The sequence below is a fragment of the Globicephala melas genome, chromosome X (assembly GCF_963455315.2).
Source record: "Globicephala melas chromosome X, mGloMel1.2, whole genome shotgun sequence".
NCBI classification, from domain to species: Eukaryota; Metazoa; Chordata; class Mammalia; order Artiodactyla; family Delphinidae; genus Globicephala; species Globicephala melas.
In genome coordinates, this window is record NC_083335.1 from 58,161,905 (window position 1) to 58,188,233 (window position 26,329).

At 32.3% G+C, this 26,329-nt stretch overlaps 1 protein-coding gene across 6 annotated transcripts in view; it reads left to right on the forward strand.

Moving 5' to 3' along the window:
* RPS6KA6 (ribosomal protein S6 kinase A6) overlaps positions 1 to 26,329 on the forward strand; it is a 171,950-nt gene that overhangs the window by 108,796 nt on the left and 36,825 nt on the right. For 5 of the 6 annotated variants that reach the window (XM_070044684.1, XM_060292449.1, XM_060292448.2 and 2 more), the window contains 8 exons: positions 1,563 to 1,665; positions 2,296 to 2,426; positions 2,867 to 2,989; positions 3,520 to 3,609; positions 4,791 to 4,949; positions 7,241 to 7,402; positions 12,040 to 12,116; positions 13,908 to 14,025. In XM_070044684.1, the coding sequence (XP_069900785.1) occupies positions 1,563 to 1,665; positions 2,296 to 2,426; positions 2,867 to 2,989; positions 3,520 to 3,609; positions 4,791 to 4,949; positions 7,241 to 7,402; positions 12,040 to 12,116; positions 13,908 to 14,025 (963 nt within the window). Of the gene's footprint in view, positions 1 to 1,562; positions 1,666 to 2,295; positions 2,427 to 2,866; positions 2,990 to 3,519; positions 3,610 to 4,790; positions 4,950 to 7,240; positions 7,403 to 12,039; positions 12,117 to 13,907; positions 14,026 to 20,424; positions 20,574 to 26,329 lie in introns of those variants that run through there. The other variant, XM_030850766.3, reaches the window with a different exon arrangement.

Sequence of the window (26,329 nt, forward strand, 5' to 3'; positions counted from 1 at the left end):
ACAGGTGTAGCATTTCATGCAATTACCTTGAACCAGTAGATGTGTGGATGATATGTAGTAAATTTTTGTTGCTCATTTGTCTTACCTGTTAAATATGGTTAATATTCTCCCCTATTCTAGGTTGGGGAATGTGGGGGGAAGAAGAGAAAGGAGAAAGGGGATGAATCATAGGACAGATTCTTATAGAAAAATGAATTCTAAAGAATCTAAGATGTTATTTGATTTCAAATGGTTCTTTGTCATGTATTAGAACAAATTTAATTTGTTAAGAAGTGAAAATCTTTGTATATAGGTATTTTACTAAATTTTGAGAGAACATGAAAACAGAAACACTGTGAAATTCTGCAAAGTCATGTATTAAATTTTTTTAAGTTGCAACTCCCAGACTAATGAGCTTTTCTTAGAAAAGCTCACTTTTTATTGTTGTTTACAACTCAGCTTTATGTATTTTATGTACTATTAATCATCATAGGTAAGTGTTTTTGATTATTTAATTCTGGCACTGGTATTGAAAATTATCCCTAAAGAAAAAGTGTCTCTTTTGGTTTCTAAGGCAGAGGTAGAGAGCCACTAGTCACTGACCAAATTATTATTTCTTCTGGCTTGTAGAACAGGTTTCAGAAGTTAATATTTTGATTTAGTTTTTATAGTTGTAAAACTGCAACACATTAATAGTATTAATAACCTGAAAGGCCACACAGTGAACATACTGCATGGGAGTCTGCCCTTTGTCACATCTGTGTGCATCCCTCTTTCGGTGTCCTTGCATTCCCTTGTCATTTTTTTCTAATGCTTCTCTGCTCTTCCTTTTTCTTTAACTAGAAAAAACTAGAAATGATTTTTCCATTATTTTTATATCTAAACAATTTGTTTATTCTTCTTAAATAATAAGAGTGGAATGTGTACATGTTTAAATAAATGAAAATTACTTTAAAGTAATCCTCTATTAATTTTCCCTCACTGTGAGACTGTGAGCTTTTAAAAAAGTAGATTTCCAAAAAATAGTTATGTTGTAAGATATTTTATATGTCTTTCCAAAACATAAATTTTAGGAAGTTAGATTGTTAGACAAGTTTCAATTTTTGAGTTCTATAAAAAGAGCTCTAATCAGTGCATCTAATACATATTATTATGTGAAAACAAAATAGGTATAATGCATATTTCTTGGAGTTAGACTAATTATTAATTTTGATATCCTAGAATGTTATTAGTTATTTCTGCATGGTAACATTGTGATATGTTCTGTATGGTTTTTTTACCAGTGAGAATTCAAGTCAGTTTTTGAAATCCAAAACTGAACAGAATTATTCCTCGTGAATGCAACCTGTGGCATTGCTGCTGTGTTTCTTGGTCTCATTTGATTCTGTACATTATCTCTCAAGTTTAGATGATACACAGAATTTGGTTAACAGGTTAGAATTTGGTTAACAGGTATCTGAAGCCTGTTGAAATTTCATTTATGAAATTGTGAGTCTTCTGTTAAGGACTGTGAATATCATGTTCTGCTTTAATAATTTTTCAAGTATTAATACATTTCTGTGTTATTCTGTTATTTCTTCTAGAAATTATATAAGAGAGAAGTTCAGCCTCCTTTCAAACCGGCTTCTGGAAAACCAGATGATACTTTTTGTTTTGATCCTGAATTTACTGCAAAAACACCTAAAGGTAATGCATGTTTATGTGTAACATAAGGGCTTTTATTCAGTTAGATGGTTAAAAAAGTAAACTAGCTTCTTAGGTAAAAACTAAAAGAATTGTAAGTTTGCAGAGGGTGGTTTGCCCTGTGTGGAAGTGTGGATCCTATATACAGCATTGCTTGGACACCTTTCAAACAGAGGCTTTACATGGGAAGTATTTACTAGGGAAGCAGAGACTAGAGCAAAGGGTGAACGTTTTCTTTTTTTCTTACTTTAAAAGTTTTTTGACATGCTAATGCATTAAAGGATGGGGATAAGAGGTAAGATATGAGATATATCACTCTGACTCTTATAGTTTACAATTTAATGAGGTTTACTTTTATTGGCATCTGTTTCATACATTCATCAACAAATATTGAATACATACTATGTACTAAGCAGTGACAGTGTAGAAGTGAACAGAACAGACAAAAATTATAATCTACATGGAGCTTGCATAATAGTATGGGGAAACAGATAATATAAAATAAATCAAATACCTAATATAGTATGTCTGATGATAACATTTAATGGTTTCCTTTATATTCAAAGAAATGTTCACATTTCATATCATAAAATTCTGTGTAGTTCTAATTAAATATAATTATTTGGACATTAGATTCTCCTGGTTTGCCAGCTAGTGCTAATGCTCATCAACTCTTCAAAGGATTCAGCTTTGTTGCAACTTCTATTGCAGAAGAATACAAAATCACTTCAATCACAAGTGCAAATGTATTACCAATTGTTCAGGTAAATTCCACTTAGATTATTCAGATTGGGGATAATTATTTCTTTCAGTTATTGCTAATGGATTTACAGTGGTTTTTAAGTGATTTTCAACTGCTTCATTTATCTCTGTATAATGAATTAAAGATGTCTCCATATGTTTTGGAAAAAAGCAGACAGTAGTAACCTTTAATTATATTTATGTGATCTCTTTTGGCAAGAAAATGTAATGGGTGATGTATTAGCTAGTTGATTTAATTATTGTATTGGCTTTGGGGATCTAGAAAGTCTACAATTTAGGATCAGTTCAGAATCTGTGTAAACCATTTATAAATACTGATAAAACTTCTCTAGAATTATTCTTGATTTTTAAAAGATTTAAGAAGAATGTATACTTAGGAGAGAAGATAAAAAATGTGAAACCATATCATTCTATTTTGTATTTTACTTTCTAACAAAAACAGATAAATGGAAATGCTGCACAATTTGGTGAAGCGTATGAATTGAAAGAGGATATTGGTGTTGGCTCCTATTCTGTTTGCAAACGATGCATACACACTGCTACCAACATGGAATTTGCAGTGAAGGTATTGTCTCTGAGGCTAACTTTTTTTTGTTTGTTTTATATGTGTAAGTTAAATTGCAGGTCAACTGACAGACAGTTTTTCAGTGGAGCAAGTGGAGAAAGCAAAGATAAAATGATGAGGAAAACCTCTTAAGACTTAATATTTTCATTTTGAATTTCTTTCCAAGACTTTATTTTGTTCAATAAAAAAAGACTTATTTTGGAGGAACAGTGTGTTTCATGAATGTCTTGCTTTTGAATAATTTTATTTTAATGTAGTATGTTAAGATTGAGCAATTGTGACAATTACTGTCACATTTGGATCAAATTATCAGTATAGTTTTAGTTAGATGGAATATAATGTTGAAGAAAGTGCTCTGTTTTTTATTGTTTCAGTTATAGGAAATTTTTAAATATTAAAATAATGTGAGACAAACATTACTCTGGAGTTTTATTATTTGCTTGAAAATATAACCAAATTTAAATTATGTCATTCATTTTTAGACAAAGAAAATATTTTTCCTCTGAGATTTTTCTTGTCTTATTTCTTAGATCATTGACAAAAGTAAAAGAGACCCCTCAGAAGAAATTGAAATTTTGATGCGCTATGGACAACACCCTAACATTATCACTTTAAAGGATGTAGGTATTTAAAATCTGTGTATCAGCTAAGCTAATGAAGTTATGACTTGGCACTTTATTTTCTTATTGAAACTTTTCATGTCCATGGTATGTTTACTTTCATGCCACAAAATCTTAAGACTCTTAAATTTGCCACTTCAGTTCTTCTTTTTCCCCTGATGATTTTATACTACTACCCTTCTTATAAAACGTCAGAAAGGAACTATGACGGTTGGTAAATGAGAGTGTCCTGATTACTTGAATGTATTCTAGCTGTTAACTAGTTAACATTATCACCAGCAACATTTATTATTCTCTAGTACTACAAGTATAGAAGATACAGGAGATTGGGAATCTGCCAAATTCTAGGAGATTTTACTTTCTTGATTGTACAGCAGTTGGCTGTAGCACTGTGTATTGTTGCTTGGCTGAAATAGTATTAGTCTACTTTTTTAAAAGTGAACATATGACTCATAGTAATAGATGTTACTGAATGCTGACTTTTCATGTAAAGAAAATAATGCTCTTTCCTCTGTAGAAAAGGCAGACAATAAACCATCACCTTGATCAGTTTGTTTCAGATAATATGATATACATTTTGATTTATAATCCTTAAATAGTATTTTATATATATGTAAATGTATGTATGTGTGTGGATAGATAGATATATGTCTACACATATGTGTTTGTATGTGTAGATGTAGATATCACGTGCTCTGAATAAAAGGGTGTACATATTTTTAATATATTCTCCTTGATATAGTATTTGAATTCAACAAATATTTAAGACACCATGTCAGATAATAGACTATGGGGAAGATATTAAAAAACAAATAATATATTTACTGCCAGAAGGAAGCTTACTATCATTAAGGAAGGAAAGTGCCTATAATACAGTAAAAAAGTGAGACAGATGCCATTTGAGAGGCACAAAGTTCTATTTTTCCATTTATATTCTTTGATGAAGTATAACAGAAAACTTCAAAAGCTAATACAATTATATGTTTAACATGGTCTCACAGAATGGTGTAAGAGTCCATTTAGCCAGTTTAACCTTCAATAGAGCCTGCACTATATTAATACTAAAGGAATAATATTTTTTAACACTAGAGGTTCATTAGAAAAGCAAAGTAAATATAATTTAAAACATTTCAGAATTGTAATTATAAATAATATCATTTTGAAAATATGTTCTTTTTTAGGTTTATGATGATGGTAGATATGTTTACCTTGTTACGGATTTGATGAAAGGAGGAGAGCTACTTGACCGTATTCTCAAACAAAAATGTTTTTCAGAACGGGAAGCTAGTGATGTACTGTTTATAATAACTAACACAGTTGACTATCTTCATTGTCAAGGAGTAAGTTGTAGTTATAGTCTTCCTTTTAATTCTGGGGCTTATATCTTCACAAAATAATATATAGGATATGACACCTAAAATGAATTACTTTTTATCACATATTTTTATATGGAATAGCCTAATAAAATTCATAATTTAGTGAAGGTTATAGGATTAGGAAATTGGGTAATACCTTATTAATTTTCTTCACTCTACCTGTTAGCCCTAATTTAATAGCATATTAGTTTTAAAAGTGGTTTGAATTATATATCTAACCTTGACTTTTAAATTATTAAACCTAATCAAACTTAAAAGTGAAACATAAAAGAGTTATCCAAGGGCATGTTGTGAATATTATTCAGATTATACTATGCCTAGCATGAAAGTTCTGGCAAGACTGCATAACTTGATTGTTGCCAGCCCCTCCCCCAATACAGTAAGAAATTTGGATTTTAAACATTTGAAGTATTACTATATTGAAATTTCTAGTGGAGGTGCAGGCCTGTTATTTTGCTTCCTATCTCTTCATAAAGAAAGCAAATGAACTGAGTTATCAAAACAAGGTAACTTTTATTATATATATAGCTAAACAAGAAAAGAGAGTCACAAATAATTTAAAAATGTAAGTTTGAATAGTTGTAGTAGTAGATATGTACCCACTTACATATAAACAATAAAACAATGAACGACTCAGAAATGACATAATGAAAATTCTACAGGGGCCAGAACTCATTTTTGAGTGTGGTTTTACAGAGTACGTTTTCAGCATTTTGAAATGTAAATTGTATAATGCTAAAGGAGTAGTTCTATAATAATTTAATTCCTTGATTGTCTTTATCAACACACTCTAAAATAAAGGATGACCAGAATTTTTGAGAAGAAGAAAATGATAAACATCTCTTTTGTTTATTATTTTAGAAATTAAACACTACATCAATTAGGTAAATTAATGACAAACGTGTTGAGCATTTCTACATGCCAGACATTATAAAAGGTATTGCAGATTCAACCATGGGTTTAAGTCTTGATCCTTGTCTTGAAAGACCTTTTAATGTAGTAAACTGCTGATTAAAAATAGGACTAGATTGAATGAAGTAGATAGTGTATCAGAAAGAAAATCATCACAGAGAATTTCAGAATATTTTCCATTTCTAGCATTTCATTTGGTTCTTACTGTTTCTGTTTTTCTGCCGAGTTTTCATGCATTGAAAGTGTTTTGTTTTACTACGTTATTTTTTTAAATTTCTCTTATATTTATTTAGTCTTGTGAATGTTGAACAAAGGCATTTTGATGAGCTATAATTGACATACAACATTGTGTACGTTTAAGGTGTACATGTTGATTTGAGACATTTATATGTTATTTTGCCACCATAGCATTACCTAGCACATCTATCATATCACAATAATAGCCACTTTAAAATGCTTGCTGTTAGGTCCAACATGGTTTATATTGGAGTTGGAATTGATTTTCTTTTTTCTTGAAACTGTGATCTGTTTTGGGGGGAGGGGTTCTTTGTATATCAGATAATTTTGGATTGTGTACTGCACATTTGTGTATTAACGTACGGAGATTTATTATATTCTGTTATTTTTCTCCAGTGATTATTTTTTGTTTTGTTTTCAGTGGGTAATTTTCTTAGGAGGGTTTGTGCTGAAAAATCTGCTTTGTGACAAGTATGTACTCCCCACCAGAGTCTTGTCTCCTTTTGCTCATTCCCCAGTACCTTCAAGGTAGTTGATTTTTCTACTTAGGTTTTATAGTTGTTTACCGTGGGGAGGGGGTGTTGAGTAGGGTCTTAGTCCATTATATCTACAAGTGGAACTGATAATTGAGTTTTGAGATTGGAAGTGGTTAACAAAACTGGTGGCTTGATAAAAACTGGCACATCTGGGGCTTCCCTGGTGGCGCAGTGGTTGAGAGTCCGCCTGCCGATGCAGGGGACACGGGTTCGTGCCCCGGTCCAGGAGGATCCCACATGCCACGGAGCGGCTGGACCCGTGAGCCATGGCTGCTGAGCCTGCGTGTCTGGAGCCTGTGCTCCACAACGGGAGAGGCCACAACAGTGAGGGCCCACGTACCGCAAAAAGAAAAAAACAAAAATAAAAAACCTGGCACATCTGTCTGATAGAGATAATTTTGTCTGTGTACTTCAGGTTGTCAGGGCCATCATGGTTGGAGAAAGTATCATTTTCAAAATTTTATGATTGAGACATTTCCCTTTCCTGGAAATATATTAACTTACAATGTTTTATTCCACAGATATTTAGTTAGCTATAGAATTGTAAAGCTTTTTTTTTTAATGTTCAAGGTTGTTCATCGTGATCTTAAACCCAGTAATATTTTATACGTGGATGAATCAGCCAATGCAGACTCCATTAGGATCTGTGATTTTGGGTTTGCAAAACAACTTCGAGGAGAAAATGGACTTCTTTTAACTCCATGCTACACTGCAAACTTTGTGGCACCTGAGGTATTCTTTAAAACTTCAGTATTTGCCTTTCATTCTTTTCCTTTAGTTAAATGTATTTGATATCATGTATATGTTATGGTAGGTAGGTAAAAGCTGAGTTATCTTGTCCTTTCCCAGCTATAAAGCTCTTTAAATCATTGAATTCTGATAACTCCCAATATAAATATTCAAACTAATAACTAGCATCTGAAACCAACCTGAATGTAATAATCAGATTATTCTATTCTGCTGGGTTACATGGTGGTTTCAGAATCATACCCTTTTAGAGCAGGGCAGAGAGTGAAGATAACCTCACCTTAAACATATTAAATATTCTAAAGGAGGAAACTGAGGCTCAAAATACTTAATATCAGCATTCACTGTGTAACAAAGCCAGGATAGATTTTCAGATATTTTGGTTTGTGCTGAACATGAAGTGATTTATATTGTTTAGCATTATACATAACATGGGCAATGCCATCCCCGATTATCTTTAAGATCTTCTAATTCATGGAGAAAACAGCTTCACAGGGTTTTTTTAATAAGCGGTAGGGTTTTTCTTGGCAAATAACATTCGTATGTAGATCTTAGAAGAGACAGGAAAGGTGAAGATGAGGAAGTCAAGGGGTGCACGTTTCACATTTGGCAAGCTCCAGCAGTCTGTCAGTTCTGATAATGGGGATGGGAGCTTTGACAGTAGCAACTCCCACAGCAGTGAAAGTATGGGTGATGAAAAATGAATCAGGGATGGCATTGGTCATATAGATTGTTTATAAGTTTTCTTTGTAAAAGTCAAGAACTGTTCTTATATGTTATGAATAATGCTAAGTCATATGAATTATCGGATGTTTAACACAAATGAAAATACACAGATATCCTCAGGTTAGAAAAATTGAATTTTCCAAGTCAGAAGAAGAATAAAATAATTTGAGGATGAATTCCTATCTCATGTGCATGTTTTTTTTTGCATTAAATACTAGTCCTTTATGGATAATATTGCACATCAGATATAATACAAGACACAGCATATTTCTTATATTGAAATATCAATAAATCTGTATTTTAATGTAGCTATTAGAAAAATAATATTTCTAGTGATGAAAATAGAAACATAGAAAATAGGAAAATAACTTTCTAATAGTGAAAAGTTCCCATGTTAAAATTTATTAAATCTTCCTTTAAGATGTTAATGTTGAGGAAGAACCCTGCTTTACAGGGTTTTTATGATAAGATTTTCCCTGTAAGAAATTGTGTATGTATGCAGAGAATGTGCTCTAATCTATATTTTAATTATATTCATAGAATAATGAATGTACAAATTTTTATCACATTAAAATATATAGAAACTGTATGTCCCAAAACAAAAATTGGGATGCATGCATGATCCAAGAAGGGGTTATTGTACTGCCCCCAGATGTAAGAGATATCTTAGGCATAAAAAATTAGCTTTTCTAGGGCATTTTAATGGTTTTATAGAATAGGAAGATAGAAATTTGAGATTAAGGTTCTTCTGTTAAATATAGGGTATACTGTATATTTCTCATTTCATTAAAATGAAAAATATACAGTATGTCTGTGTTTAGATTAATGGTTAGGTAAACATTTTTAGATTAATGGCTAGGTAAACATTTTCCTAGGTAAATGAGTACAAATCTGCAGAGTAGAATACAGCCCATTGATACTTTTTATCCTAACAGACTTCCATTGTAGTAAGACACTCTCACCATTGTAATAGTGAAGGTTTTCAGGTGGGCTTGTGGAGACCACTTGTCTGTAACTAATGCCTCTAGTGTCTGAACTACCTTTGGCTAGGTTATAATTTGTATTTTCAAAATGCTTTGAAAAGTTTTATTATCAAGAGCTGAAGCCTCTGCTAGCAATCAATGCATATTTGTAAATTGTTATAAATGTAAAACAGGTTTGGGGTAAGATTTGTTTCTAAAATTTCAGACCCCTTCAAAAATTATTAGTGAAGTGAAATGCATTATCTTTTCAACTAGAATCAGAAAGATTCAAGTATCCATGCAGATATTTGAATAAATAATAGCATTTATGAGAGTATAAATTCATTATTCATCACAGTTCATTAAGATCCCTTATTTGCTAAAAGAGAAACTAATTAGTAGTACTAATTTCAGCTGAACAATAGGAATATTCATTCACTTTTTTGATATGCATCAATTCAGTCAACCTCTTAAGGCTTATTTACTTAATAGATGTGCTTTTGTACTATACCTATGTCACAAAAATTAATGTATCTCAAAAAATATTTATTCTTTTATAAAAGCAAATCTATCATATTATTCAACTGACATTTAATGTCTACTGAGGTCTAAGAATGATCCTGAACTAAAGGAATTTACAATATATTGGATGGATGCTATGCCTGCAACTCTTTTTAAAAAGTAAATGTGAAATTACCCTGCTTTGCTCTGGCTTTAGGCTGTCATATGTTTTCCTCCAAATATGAATTTATCTGAATGAGCATCTCTGTCTATTTTACATTTTGATGATTTGGGAAGCCAAATGAGAGAGAAAGTAAAGTCATTAACTACTTTAATTTTGACTTCTATCTTCTTTGTATTTAACTTGATGCAAGTAAGAAGGTATGAAGCACGTTACTTTCTACATTGTACTCTTTCCTTCATCCCGCTACCTTGCCTTTTTTTTTTATGGCTGTATGTTCTTACTATTAATAGGACATTGAGATCTAGAACAAAAGTAGACTGCCTCTCCTTTACAGATACAAAATGGGTTTAAGTGTGTGGTAAAGCTAAACCAAGTTTTTCATGATTGATCCTAATTAGATTAAGCAATATGATCCCTCCAGTGCCTTTCTTCTCATTAACTCTGAAGGTTTTGGGAGTATGAAATACCTATAGCTGACTCACTGATTAACCCTTGCCTGTCCAACTAGTTCACTAAGCAGTCCCTCAGCCTTGGCTTTGCATTGGATCATCCGGGAACCTTTAAAAATATTGTCCTAAGGGAACCAGGGAAAACATGGTGATGCCCAGAACTGCAAGAAATGATGAGAGGGCTTCCCTGATGTAGCAGTGGTTAAGAATCCTCCTGCCAATGCAGGGGACATGGGTTCGAGCCCTGGTCCGGGAAGATCCAACATGCCGCAGAGCAACTAAGCCTGTGCACCACAACTACTGAGCCTGTGCTCTAGAGCCTGTGCTCCACAACTACTGAAGCCCACAAGCCACAACTACTGAAGTCCACATGCCTAGAGCCCATGCTCCACAACAAGAGAAGCCACTGCAATGAGAAGCCCGTGCACCGCAACGAAGAGTAACCCCCACTCACCGCAACTAGAGAAAGCCTGCGCACAGCAACAAAGACCCAATGCAGCCAAGAATTATAAATAAATTAAATAAATAAATGTATTTTTAAAAAAAAGGAAGTGATGAGAAAAGGAAAGAGATAAGGGAAAAAAGCAGGAGAGGTTTATGTTTCACTAGAGGATGCCAGGTTAGGCTTATCGTGATGTGAATTGTTTAGCTCTACCTCATTATTTATTAGGGCCTTTGTAGTCTCCACTAGTGTTATTTACATAAGCCAGTTAAATAGGTATTTTGATAGCCTATTCAGCTTCCCAAGTTTGCAGATACGTGTGCTCTTATAAATACACTTTGACTATGAAAAAAACATTATATCTTGAATTTTAAGTTAGTTAGATACGTATTATTCAAGTCTGGCCATTGTCAAAGCTAAACATTAATATTTTTAGCCTTTTATAAATGAAATGTCCATTCTGGTGGTTATACAGTCCCCAGTGTTAACGCATTAATAATGTTTCTATTTTGTTCCTATGTCTAAAGGCTTTAGCAGTGGGCTTGTTTTTCTAAATTTAAAAAAAGGCCTCATTTCACCTCAGACTAGCTATTAACTTCACAGAGAATATTCACATGAATATATAATAAATATGTTATTTGATTTTTATTAATACTAGTCTCAAAAGAAAAAAGCTACCTAAATTATTATATGAAAAATTAACAAAACCATTCAGAATTTATCAAATGTGTGTTTGTGATCCAGAAATATACTGATTTTTTTAAGACATGAGCCTTGTATATAAAATATAAATTCATCTTGCTTTCATGAGATTATATATTATCTTACCACCTCTTGTGTAATAAGGAGGCAATTATCATAGATATTAAAATCACAGACACTAGAGTAAGAATGCCTGCTCCACTACTCACTAGTTTTGTGATATTGGGCAAATTACTTACCATTTACGTCAGTTTCCTCATCTTCAAAATGGAAGTAATATCTATCTCATAGAGTCAGTGTTAGGGTTAAAAGACAGTACTCTGTGTAGAATATATTAAGCTCTCTATACATATTATTTTAAATTTTGATGTGTCTGGATTTCCTGAGAGGAGGAGTGAAAGCTCATTGAGGTCAGGGATCATATCTTTAAAGGCTGTTTTTTTGTATCACTCATGTTGCTTAATCACATTAATAGCCACTTATTGAATGCTTGTTAATTGCAGAAGACTTTCCCTTTAACATTGTGAATTTATTTTTGAAAAGATTAAAATGAGCTAAATTGTGAACATTTGTGAGATTATTAGAAGCACAACTTTCTTTTAGATGAGAAAACTGAGTTTATACTGAGTAGTACCAGATGAGTATTTCTTTCTCAGGTTCTTATGCAACAAGGCTATGATGCTGCTTGTGATATTTGGAGTCTGGGAGTCCTTTTTTACACAATGTTGGCTGGGTAAGAAATTTATATACTCAAATTAATTCACATCATTATTTGAATTTCACCTGTATATTTTCATCTAGAAAGAGGACAGATGAAAATAACCTTAAGGAAAATGCTATCAATATTTCAAAATATTATATACTTATAAAATTAAAAAAACATAAGGTGTTTAAGGAGGCATTATTTAGATATATAATTACAAGATTGTTCAGTTAGAACTAAAACTTCAAAATAAAGCATTTATTTTTATTTTGATATTTTACATTTGAGTGCATTACTTTTTGAAAATGTTTACTTGAGCATGAAATAATTTCATGGTTCAGCAGATGCTTACCCCTGAACTTGCTGGTGTTAATTTTTTTTAAGTACTTGAATTTTGGTTCTCTTGGCAATAGAGATTTAGTAAGATCGAGCTTTATAACAAAGCTAAATAAAGTGGTAACAATACTAAACTACAGAAACACGCACAGCTGCCTTCTTTTAAAAGGATAAAGAAATACTAAAAAATGTAACCATTGGATTGTGTTAATATTGTTAATTTATAAATAATACAAGTGCTGTTTTAATAATGAGTAGCACTTTTATTTAGGAGTAAAAATGTGTAGCCGTAGATAAAGGCTAGGTTTAGCAAAGTCTAATGTGTAGAATGAAATTTGAAGAATTATAATATAATTGTACTTAGGTGTGAGTTTTTAAAGAAGCCATTTAGTATAATTAAATATGCTTGATGTAGCAGGAGCTTTATAAAGATAAGTTATGAAAATGGTGACTCTAAATTATTTATTGGCTTGGTGATAATTACATGTCAGTATATTCCACGTACTTTTAGACATAGGCAAAATAGTTATAGACCACAGCAAGTGCTAAAGTTAAGGGTAGCTCAAGTTTTCATGTGAACAGCAATCAGCAGTATTGGTTTCAAACCATGGGATACAATTTCTAGATAGCTGCTTTCAAATATTTACTTTATGACTAAACAAAACATTTTGTGTGTGTGCATATGTATGTGTGTTTTTGTCAACTTAATGGTTACATGAGAGAATTAACACATTAACATATTAAGACATCTTCCTCATACTTTTTAACCATAAGTCTTTCTGTTCCCAAATTTGAATACCATTTTTAGTTCCATTTGTTACAATGGTATAAAACTGATCACTTTTTGTCATTCTATAATTATTTTTTAAACTATTTTAACTTCATACAATGTATTTGTCTTCCTGTCTGTGAATACTGATCCATGTAATAATTTTAATGGCTATAGAGGATTTTTCTGTTACATTGATATAAATATTTAACCAGTTTTTCATAAACATTAATTAAAACTATTGTTAACTTGTTTTCACTGATAATATTGATAAAATGCTAATGAATAAATTTGAGCCAATTCAATAAATATATTATGAATATATAAAATTAACAATTTCTTCATAGTAGGTATATTTGGTTTGCTAACTTATGCCCGTGAGAATATAAAATTTGCATGTTTCATTCTGGTCTGATTTTCAGAATGTAGAGCTACATAAAAAGCTACCTTTATTTTATTTTACATTGATTAACTGATCAAAGGCAAAAAAAAATGATTGCTGTAGGCAAGACTCTTCATTTTATTAAATAATTCATTAGGATTAAGTTTATTGTTTGAAATATAAAATTTGATATGAACAGTAAAGGGAAATTTTAGGTGGTATTCTTAATTTGCTATAGTAAATATATTCTTGTAGTTCTATACTCATCACTTTCAATTAGATTTAATATATATGTTAGGCCCTTATGTATACTTAAATCTTTTTTTATTAATAGATATACTCCATTTGCTAATGGCCCCAATGATACTCCTGAAGAGATACTGCTGCGTATAGGCAATGGAAAGTTCTCTTTGAGTGGTGGAAACTGGGACAGTATTTCAGATGGAGCAAAGGTATAAATTATAGATGTTTTGTTTTGTTGAATTACTGTTAATTCCTGAAATCTTTAAGTTATAGCCTAGTCTGCATTCGCAGAGTATCTGATGGTGTTTTATGTCAGTATTTGTTTTTAAATCACAGTATTTGTTTTTAAGTCAACTCACATATATGTGTGGATTGAAGAAGACAAAGGCTGAATTTTTTTTTTTTTTGCCATGCTTCTGGGACACATTTCTCTCTTATCAGTTCACATGTGATCAGGGAATATAAACCACTTCCAGTATTAACCAAAACCAAAAATGTAAATCTACTGAGGAAAAATACATAAAGCCAACTAAAGTTGGTTTCTGCATTTAATATGTTTTTACACATCATATCTTCTTTAGCACAGACATTGACTAGTGATTATGTAGGTGATTTTTATATGTTAACTTATTCTTAGAGAATATACAAACTTTTTATCAGTTGTACCTAGATATATACGATTGATGGCTAAGAGCTGTTCAATAGAAATGTTCAATATGCAAGCCACTTATGTAATTTTAAAATTTCTAGTAGTCACATTAAAAAAAAATAAACAGGCAAAATTAATGTTAATAATATATTTTATTTAACCTGGTATATCCAAAATATTTCAACATCTAATCAATATTTTAAAAATTAGTGAGATTTTACATTCTTTTTTCATACTAATTTTTCAAATTCTTGTGTGTATTTTATACTTATAGCCCGTCTGAATTTGGACGTACCTACATTTTAAAAGTGCTTAATAGCCACAGGTGGCTAGTGGCTGTCATTATTAGTGAAGTTTCAAAGTAACTGGCCTTACTTAATTTAGGGAAAAAATAATAGGTCAAGGCTTGAATATTAATTCTTACATTTATAGTCTAAAAATTTTAAGTTTTAAAACAACAACCCAAAGTTGTCAGCATGTGGTTTATAGGGCCCTGAAGCTTTTAAGCTACATTTTGAAGTAGAAAACATTTTAAGACAAAAGGATTTGCTTGTATTTAATATCTGCTAATGATAAAACCTAATTGTCTCAGGGACATTAGCTAATCTGTAGGATACATTATGTAGTAAATCTTGTATCCTGATCACTGTAGAATAAAAAAATCAGGGATTTGATTATCATTACCTTTCAAACATTAGAAACACAGGGAGGGGATTGTGTTTGGATCTTAGCCATAACACAAGTGTGCTGTGTGGTGTAGTAAAAGGAACACCTGATTGGAAGCCAAGAGAACTGAGTGCTAGTTTTTGATCTACTAACTGCCTGCCTCAGTTTGCTCATCTGTAAAATTTGGGGATTAAGTTCTCCCTTTGGTTCCTTCCAATTCCAAAATTCCATTTCTATGCAATTTGGTTTATTTATAATTTGTCAGATTTCCCTTTATAAAGTGATTTAAACTACTAATATTATTCATTAAATATATGTATTTTCTAATCAGCCAGGTCATGCGTCAAAAAGTACATTTTCCCAAGGAACAATTCCAATGTTTAAAGCTATACACATGAAACTCTTGTGTTCCTCTAAAAAAAAAATAACTAGCAACAGTGAATCTAATGCTGAAATAGAGATTTATATGCCACTTGTGCTTAGATTTTTGGTTTTCCATGTTCTATGTGTTTTATGTTTGCGTCTGTGTAATGCTTAAGGAATAATAGATATCAAAATTCAGTTTTATTCTTAACTCATTTAGTCTGATATTCTGGAGAAATTAACATAGAAAAATATATTGGGGGATGTTGAAATATTTCACAAGGTCTTTCATGTATTCCCTTTTTATGGATTAAATTACTTTAGTTCTGTCTTTGGAATTTTTCTGAAAATGGTGGCAGATTACTGAGCAAATGAGCTATATGAACTTTAAAAAAAATCTGTACATTTTAACAGTTCGATAATTTCTTGTCTGTTTTAAATTAGTGATGAAGGTAAACTATTGTTCAGTTACCCATAACTCCTTATACTAGTTCCCTTTAGTTGGGAGAACTGTAACATTTACTGTCACCTCATGACAATTGTTTTACTCAATTATAGTTCCTTATAAGTTGTTTTTCCCTCCAGTACTTTTCTTGACATTGGTGAGTATCACTATCAGAAGCATATAGAAAATGATTCTGTTTGCCTCCTGTCCATGCACAGTTCCTAGAATTTGTTCATTCAATTAAATGGGGTGGGGGTGGGGGTGATAGTGGAAGTCATGTTAGCTTTGTGTGTCTTATTGCTACAATAGTTTCAGCATTGAGAACATTGACATTGCTGCTTCCCTTTTGTTAAACAGTGGGGACAAGGAGAAGAATCTGGTAAACAAAACAAAAGTAGAAGAGGCAAGAGAGTAATGAAATTTTCATGGTGTCACAATATATTAAAAATAAACACAGTAATACCTGATTAATTACAAGGCATTTCTATCTAAATTTTACAATAATTTAAGTAAGTAAAATGTCACTTATTTCAAATACATACACCCTTGACCAAAAAAAGAATTGCCCAGTAGAAGTTTTTACAGGACGGTTATTTGTGGCTTCCTCCCTTGCCTTCTTTAAAAAGAGCAACTTGTGCTTTTCCTCAACTGCATTCCTATTACTGCATTGTATGTACTTTTATTAGAGTATTAGTACTTAATCACTTTCTCCCTGGTTATATATTCATTTGTATGCATTTTTACTTTTCCCACTCAGGGAGCTTTAAATGTCATATTCACTTTTGCATTTCCTATCATACCTAGCATAATAAATACTTAATTGAATACTCTTTTCACAAGCTATTTAATCTTTTCCTCAAGTATACCTTGCATTGTTAATTTACACTCTAAGCTTTTTTTTGTCCAATATAGAAATATAAATATTTTCCTATTGTGAATGACTATAAATTTGAAATAAGTGGTCGGTTTTTTTTGATTAATCAATATAATGCCAATTTATAATAACACCAAGTTCTCATTATATGTGGGTCATTTCTTGAGCACTCTGAACTGTTACATTGACATACGGTACTTGCCCACTCCCATGCCAACATTACACTACTTTTATTTTAAAAGTCTTGTTATTGCATAAATAAGTCTCCACACCTTATCACTACCACATCTTCTTCCTCTTCAAAATTGTCTTGGCTGTTTTGGTTCTTTCTTTTTTTTTTTATACAGCAGGTTCTTATTAGTCATCAGTTTTATACACATCAGTGTATACATGTCAATCCCAATCGCCCCATTCATCACACCACCACCCCCAGCCCCCCGCGGCTTTCCCCCTTTGGTGTCCATACGTTTGTTCTCTACATGTGTGTCTCAATTTCTTCCCTGCAAACCAGTTCATCTGTACCATTTTTCTAGGTTCCACATACCTGCGTTAATATACGGTATTTGTTTTTCTCTTTCTGACTTACTTCACTCTGTATGACAGTCTCCAGATCCATCCACGTCTCAACAAATGACCCAATTTCATTCCTTTTGATGGCTAAGTAATATTCTATTGTATATATGTACCACTGTGAATGGCTATAAATTCGAAATAAGTGGTCAGGTTTTATGTAAATATTTCTTTACCATTTTTGGCTTGAAGTTGCTTTTAAGTGAAGTTTTTTGTTCACATATTTAAAAGTCATAGATTTCTAGAGCTAGGTGGGATCTGGTCCATCATTTTGCAGAGAGATAAACCAAGGTGTGCAGAATTTATCTTGTCCATGGTCATACACTGAGTGGCATAGCTGGAATTGATTTTCATTCCAGTACTCTTTTCAGTCTACCACATGTTAGGGAAGACTTTCTGGAGGAAGAAAGGCTTGATTAGCTTGGATTATGTGGATGGAATGGAGAAGAAAGAGGTCTATAACCCTTTAAGGCTCAGAGGAAAGGTGTTATCGTTCACCTACTTCTTTCCTATAATATGGAAATTAAGTATACCAAAGCTTATTACTTGTTACTTAGTCTATATTGAACAGCAGCTTTACAGTTAAAACACTATATTGAAATGTAAGGCTGGACACTATAAAACTCTTAGAGGAAAACATAAGCAGAACACTCTTTGGCATAAATTGCAGCAAGATCTTTTTTGATCCACCTTCTAGAGTAATGAAACTAAAAACAAAAATAAACAAGTGAGATCTAATTAAACTTAAAAGCTTTTGCACAGCAAAGGAAACCATAAACAAAACAAAAAGACAGCCTTCAGAATGGGAGAAAATATTGGCAAATGGAGCAACCAACAAGGGATTAATCTCCAAAATATATGAACAGCTCATGTAGCTCAATATCAAAAAAACAAACAACTCAATCAAAAAGTGGGTGGAAGATCTAAATAGACATTTCTCCAAAGAAGACATGCAGGTGGCAAAAAAAAGCTCATAAAAAGATGCTCAACATCACAAATTATTAGAGAAGTGCAAATCAAAACTGCAATGAGGTATCACCTCACACCGGTCAGAATGGCCATCATCGAAAAATCTACAAACAATAAATGCTGGAGAGGGTGTGGAGAAAAGAGAACCCTCCTACACTGTTGTTGGGAATGTAAATTGGTACAGCCACTATGGAGAACAGTATGGAGCTTCTTTAAAAAAACTAGAAATAGAGCTACCATACGACCCAGCAATCCCCACTCCTGGGCATATACCCAGACAAAACCATAATTCAAAATGATAGATGCACCCCAATGTTCATTGCAACACTATTTACGATAGCCAGGACATGGTAGCAATCTAAATGTCCATCAACAGAGGGATGGATAAAGAATATGTGGTACATATGTGCAATGGAATATTACTCAGCCATAAAAAAGAACAAAATAATGCCAACTGCAGCAACATGGATGGACCTAGAGATTATCATGCTGAGTGAAGTAAGTCAGAGGAAGACAAATATCATATGATATCACTTATATGTGGAATCTAAAAAAAGGTACAAATAAACTTATTTACAAAATAGATGTAGAGTCACAGATGTAGAAAACAAACTTACAGTTACCAGGGGATAATGGGGGGGGATGAATTTGGAGATTGGGATTGACATATACACACTACTATATGTAAAATAGATAACTAATAAGAACCTGCTGTATAGCACAAGGAATTCTACTCAATACTCTGTAATGACCTATATGGGAAAATAATGTAAAAAAAAAAAAGATTGGATATATGATGTATGTATAACTGATTCACTTTGCTGTACACCTGAAACTAACACAACATTGTAAATCAACTATACTCCAATAAAAATTTAAAACAAAAACGAAAACACTATACTGAAATACTTCTAGAACTTCTAGTACTATAGCTTTCAAACACCTTGTGCCAAATAATACTAGAGAAAGACTACAATGTCTAAACAAAGCTAGGGAAATGCACTAGCAAATTCAATAATTAGAATTTTATTCTTATTTAATTGTGAGGGATAATTTGTTGTTACCTTTAATCAGGGCAGAAAGTGTTACTTATGTATGGAACTCAGTCTTTTATACTGAGGAAGTATGAATTGTAATACATTTGACCAAATTAAAATGCTTGCAGTATAATTAGTAATAACTGCAGTGAAAATAATGGTTTATCTCAGTCACATGATTAAATTTGAAATAGAAGTGATGAATTATTAATCAGTAGTTTCCAAGCTTTAATGAATTTGCCATCTGAGTACTGTGAGAAGAATAGGAAAATTGCTATTCTCCCGTATTAGTGTTTGTTCAAAGAATTTAGAGTTTTGCTGACTTTTACTTAAAATGGATATTAAAAAAATAGGAAATCTTTAAGTCTAGATTAGATTAAGTTAATCATTTTAATTAGTAATGGCTTTCTTCCAACTAGATTATCTAACTAAATACCCAGTGATTGTATATAAGTGATCATTCTTGTCATAGCTCAGTATCTTTTCTTAAAACTGGCCAACACTACTATATCTACTTTGAAAAAAGTGCAAAATTATTCATAATGTAGGGACAGATTTTTGTGTACTGTGGGTGAGCTCATTTTCCTCTTAGCTATCAAGAAAATTCAGTGAATATTACCTAAGATAATGACACATTTGCTTTTTCATCTGTCATCCATCCTCTCGTCATTCTGTCAAGGAGATTTTACTTATTTTTCAGGGAGGTTAAAAAGAAGTAAGATAGATTAAGCCCTATTAAAACAACTTCAAGTTCTTTAAAAGAAAGTAGCAAAATGTTGATACTGTGCTATGAAGCTATTTGATATTGTAAACTAAACAGCATTTTGTTCATCTTTCCAAGGAAACAATAATTAAAAAGTTTTATAAGCATTTAGGATATGGCCATGTTTACTGCATTTTCATTTTCATTTAAGGAGAATCCACTTTGTTTTTGGAAGTCAGTCTTTGTCTCCAAATATAAATTGACAATTTCAGTCTTATATAACTTAGCTGAATTTTACCCCAGAAATAATTATATCCTTTTTGCTTTAACAGGGTTCACCATATATCACAGTTTGCTTGGAACAGTCCTGGTTTATGCCTTTGGCTCTCAACTTTCCCATTTTGGATAACAAATTGTATGGCCATCTTAGCTTTAACTGTCCTTAATTTCAGTTAAATTTTTTGAATGAATATATAATAAAGCAATATTGTTGAACTTTGTTATGAAAAACTGATTTTTTTTTCTGAAACAGATTTTGATATTTTTCATGAATGCTTACTTAGTGCTGTGAACATTGAGCACTTATTGTGTGTATATGATAGTTATTACTTTAGAAAGAAAGCAGCAATTAATTATGTAAAATTCAGACATCAATACTGAGTTTAATAGGGAAGATTGAGAGGTAGTATAGTTTAGTACTTATGAGCCAGACTCTGACTGACTGCCTGGATGCCTATCCTTACTTACTAGTTATGTGTTACATACTTAAAAGCTATGTGACCTTGGGAATGGTGCTTAACCTCTTCATGCCTTAGTTTTCACATCTGTAAAGTGAAGATAGTAATAGTACCTACCTCAGGGTTGTTATGAAGATAAACCAGGTTAATAAATGTAGCACATAGTCATAATAAGTGTTCAGTTAGTGTTAGCGAATATCATTAAGAATGTATAAAGCACTTTGATGATCAAATGTTAATCTTTGAAATTCCCATTAGCAATAAAAACCCTCATGAGTGAAATTAAAGCCATAGTAGTATATTTCAATATTTGTATAGGCCCATCTCCTAAAATTCTTTTTCATTCTCTCACCATCACTACCTGTACCTTTCAGTAAACCCTCAGAATCCACAGGAAAGTACTAAAGCTCAAATAAGGTTTAATGAGGAGCAGAGTAGTGTTAAATTTTAGTATGTATAGTTAGTTTATATGTTGAAACATACTTTGGTGAGTGGGAGTAGAGAAACCTATTGTTTTGGGCTAGACCATTGATTTTTTAAAACAACTTTACTGAGGGGTGCTACACAACAAAATGAGTATATAATTTAATGTCATGACATATTTACACACCAATGAAACCATCACAAAATCAAGATAATAAACATATGCATCACCCCTAAAAGTTTCCTCATGTTCCTTTATAATCCTTCCCTCCTGCCTCACATCCTGAACTCACAATCCCCCGCCCCTCACTCCCTGGCAACCAGGGACCTACTGTCTGATGCTACGGGTTAGTTTACATTTTCTCGAAATGATTATAAATGGAAGCATATAATGTATACTCTTTTTTGTCTCTTTCTCTCATAATTATTTTGAGATTCATCCATGTTGTTGGAGTGTATCAATATTTTGTTACTTTACATCACTGAATAATAATCCATTGTATGGATACACAACAGTTTGTCCATTTACCTGTTGATGGACATTTGGGTTGTTGGCAGTTTTGTGATATTCCAGTAAAGCTGCAGTGAGTATCCATGTGAAAGTGTTTACATGGATGCATGCCTTTCATTTTTGTATGAATACTCAGGAGTAGAATGATTGGATCATATATTTAACTTTTTAAGAAACCACCAAACTGTTTTTTAGTTCCTGTACCATTTTACATTCCCACCAGCAGTGTATGAGAGTTTTAGTTCTTCCATATCCTTGCCAATACTTGATTTGTTTGTTTTTTTGTTGTTGTTGTTTGTTTTTTTTTCTTCTTCTTTGGCCGTACAGCATGTGGGATCTTAGTTCCCCAACCATGGTTTGAACCTGCGCCCCCTGCATTGGAAGTGTGGATTCTTAACCACTGGACCACCAGGGAAGCCCCCACCAACACTTGATAATGATCATTCTTTTTTAATTTTAGCTCTTTTAAAATGTATGTAATGGTATCTCATATTATTTTAATTTGCACTTCCCTAGTAACTAACGATGTTGAGCATTTTTCATGTGCTTACTTGCCATCCATTTATCTTCTTTGAATTGCCCATTGACATCTTTTACCCTCTTCTTTTATTTTGGTCACTTTTTTTATTATTGAGTTTTGAGAGTTCCTAATATAGTCTAGATGTAAGTCCTTTATCAGAGCTATGCCTTACAAATATTTTCTCTCAGTCTATAAATTGTCATTTAATTCTCTTAATTGTTTCTAATGTTGATAAAGACAGTGTTTCACTTTTATTTTCTTCTCTGCAGCATATTTTTGGTGTTATAGCTAAGAAATCTTTGCCTTGCCCAAAATTTCAAGTGTTTGCCCCTGTGTTTTCTTTTAGAAGTTTTATAGTTTTAGGTTTTATCTTTAGATCTATGATACATTTTGATTCAGTATTTGTTTTTGGTGCAAATATATGGTTCAAAACTAAATTTTCCACACAGACACCTGATTATTCTAGCACCATTTGTTGAAAATACTATCCATTCTCTGTGGAATTACATTTCTATCTTGATCAAAAATCAGCTGCCTAAATATGCATGGTTCTATTTCTATAAATTAAGTCCCCTACATATGAACGAGTTCCGCTCCAAGAGCACGTTCATAAGTCCAGTTTGTTCGTAAGTCCAACAAAGTTAGCATAGGTACCCAACTATCAGAATTGGCTCTATAGTACTGTACTGTAATAGCTTTATAATATTTTCCCACAAATGATACATAAAAAATGAACAAACAAAAAAATAAAACATTTTTAATTGTACAGTACCTTGAAAAGTACAGTAGTATAGTACAACAGCTGGCATACAGGGCATTGGCATTGAGTGAAGAGGTAAGAAGCGTTACTGACTGGAGGAGGGAGAGGAGGTGGGAGATGGTAGAGCTGAAGGATCATCAGCAGTAGGAGACAGAGGGAAAGCTGCAATTTCACTCATGCTTGACGTTGATGACACAGGTTCTGGTTCCTTGCTGGATTCAATTTTATCTACCCTCTAGAAAAAATGATCCAGTGATATCTTGGTAGTAGCTCTTTTTTTCTCGTCATAAATGACACAGCACTGGATTGCATTCTGAACGGCTGCTGCAACCTTCGTGTACCATTCTACATTCAGATCCTGTGCCTCAGAAACTAACAGTGCCTCCTCAAATAAAGAAAATCCCCTTGCCATTTCCTGTGTCGTGAATCTCTTTGATTCTTCAGTTACTTCTTCTTCCTATTATCTCTCTTTGTCCTTTCTCTGGGCTTCCAATTCCTGGCGCTTCTTAGCAGTACCAGCTACATCACCACTGCTTTTACACTTACTTCCAGACATCCTGGGCTTGAAATAAAGATACTGTACTACTGTACTCTATACAGTACTGTACAGTAAAGTACACAAAAGCACAGCCACTTGTACATGATTGGACATGCGAATGCATGTTCGCATCTTTGAAAGTTCGCAACTTAAAGGTTTGTATGTGGGGGACTTACTGTACTTTCTATTCTGTTCCATTAATCTGTTTGTCTGTCTTTACTCCGTTGCCACACTGCCTTCATTACTGTTTCTTTATAATTAAGTTTTGAAATTAGGTACTGCTAATCATCCAACCGTTTTCTGCTTATTCAGAGTTGTTTTGAAATGTGTCCTTTGCATTTCTTTATGAATTTTAGAGTCAGCTTTTCAGTTTCCACCAAAAAAGGCTACTAGGATTTTGATTGAGATGGGGTTGGATCTATAAGTCAATTGGGGGAGAACTGACATTTTAACAACACTGAGTCTTCTGATCCATGAACATGGTATCTCTTTCCAATTCGTTAGACCTTCTTTAATTTCATCAGTGTTTTATAGTTGTCAATGTACACATCTTACACATCTTTTATTGTGTATTTTACCTGTTTCCTATTTTTCATGCTATCATAAATGGCATTGTTTATAATTTCATGTTCCAATTTTTTTTGCTGCTAGTATTTAGAAATACAATTTTTTTTATATTGAACTTGTATACTACAACTTTGATAAAATGACATTCTAATAGCTTTTTTGTAGATTTCATCAGTTTTTCAATGTACACAATCATGCCATTCATGAATAAAGAGTTTTAATTCTTTCTCATGGATGTATTTTCTTTATTTTCAGTGGCTAGAACTTGCAGTATAGTGTTACAGAAGTGAAGAGGATGGACATTCTTATTTTGTTCCTGGTCTTGAGGGAAATCATTCATTTTTTTACCATTAAGTATGATGTTGGCTGTGATTTTACATAGATGCTTTTAATTAGGTTGAGGAAGTTCCATTCTGTTCCCAGTTTGATGAACATTTTTCTTAGGGATGGATGTTGGATTTTTTCAAATGCTGTTTGTATATCTGTTGAGGTAAATTACATGTTTTTTTTTGTTTTTTATTATAACATTTATAATTACATTGGTTTTCAATTGTTAAACTAACCTTGTATCCCCAGGATAAACACTTCGTCGTGATATGTTATCCTTTTTATATGTACATATAACTGAACTTGATTTGCTAAATTTTTGTTCACAAGTTTTATATTATGTTGATGAGGGATTTTGGTTTGTGGATTTCTTGTAATATCTTTCTGATTTTGGTATCAGGGTAATAATGGCCTCATTAAATGAGTTGGGAAACATTACCTCTTCTTCAATTTTCTGGAAGAATTATTTAGAATTGGAATTGCTTTTAAAATATTTGTTATATTGACCTTAAAAAAAAAAACAGAAGAGCCAGTTATTTTACCAGGAAAATGAGTTTATTTGGGGAGAAGCAGAGAATTGCAATTCAGGACAAGCAAACTAGGGCAACCTATAGGCAAGACTCCATTTTAAATGAGGTTTCCTTTATTTATTTTACAGTTATAATTCACCAGTGAATTCATCTGGGCTTGGGGTTTTCTTTATTTCTCCTTGAGTGAGCATTGGTATTCTTTTCCTTTCAAGGAAATTGTTCATTGTTGAATATGATGTCATAAAGTTTTTCATAAAATCTCCTTACTAATCTATTAGTGTCTGTAGACATTGTCGTGATGTCTACTTTCATATTTCAACCATAATTATGGATTGGTCTTTTTCTCTTTTCAGATATATCAGTTTTTGCTTCATGTATTTTGAAGCTCTGTTTTTAGGTGCATAAATCGTTTATAAATTTGACCTCTTGATTAGTTGTCCCCTTTATCATTATGAAATGACCTTCTTAATCCCTGGTAATTTTCTCCATTATTATTGAAAGATATTATTGAAAGATATTATTGAAAGATACTCAGTATAAAATTCTAGATTTTCATTTCTTTGTGTTTTTTTTTAATTTCCAGTTTTTTGAGATATAATTGACATACAGCACTGTATAAGATTAAGGTGTGCAACATAATGATTTGACTTATATACATCATGAAATATTTGTCACAGTAAGTTTAGTGAACATACAGCATCTCATATAGATACAAAATTAAATAAATAAAACCCAATTTTTTACTTGTAATGAGAACTCTTAGAATTTACTCTAACAACTTTCATATAAAATATACAGCATTTTAATTATATTTATCATGTTGTATATTACATCCTTAGTACTTACTTATCTTGTAACTAGAAGTTTGTACTTTTTAGCTACTTCACACAGTTCTATTTCCCCCACACCCTGCCTCTGGTAACCACAAATCTGATCTCTTTTTCTATGAATTTGCTTGTTTGTTTTTGAAATATAATTGACCTACAACACTGTGTTAAGTTCCTGTTACACAACATAGTGATTCAATATTTCTATAAATTTCAAATTGGTCACCACGATGTCTAGTTACAATATGTCACCAAAGATTGACTATATTTCCCACACTGTACATTTCATACCCATGACTCATTTATTGCACAACTAGAAGTTTGTACCTCTTAATCTCCCTTACCTATTTCTTTCTTCACTGTACTCCCCTCCTCTCTCACAAACACCTGCTTCTTTGTATCTATAACACTGTTTATGTTTTGTTATGTGTGTTCATTTTGTTTTTGTAGATTCCACATATAAGTGATATCATGTGGTATTTGTCTTTCTCTGACTT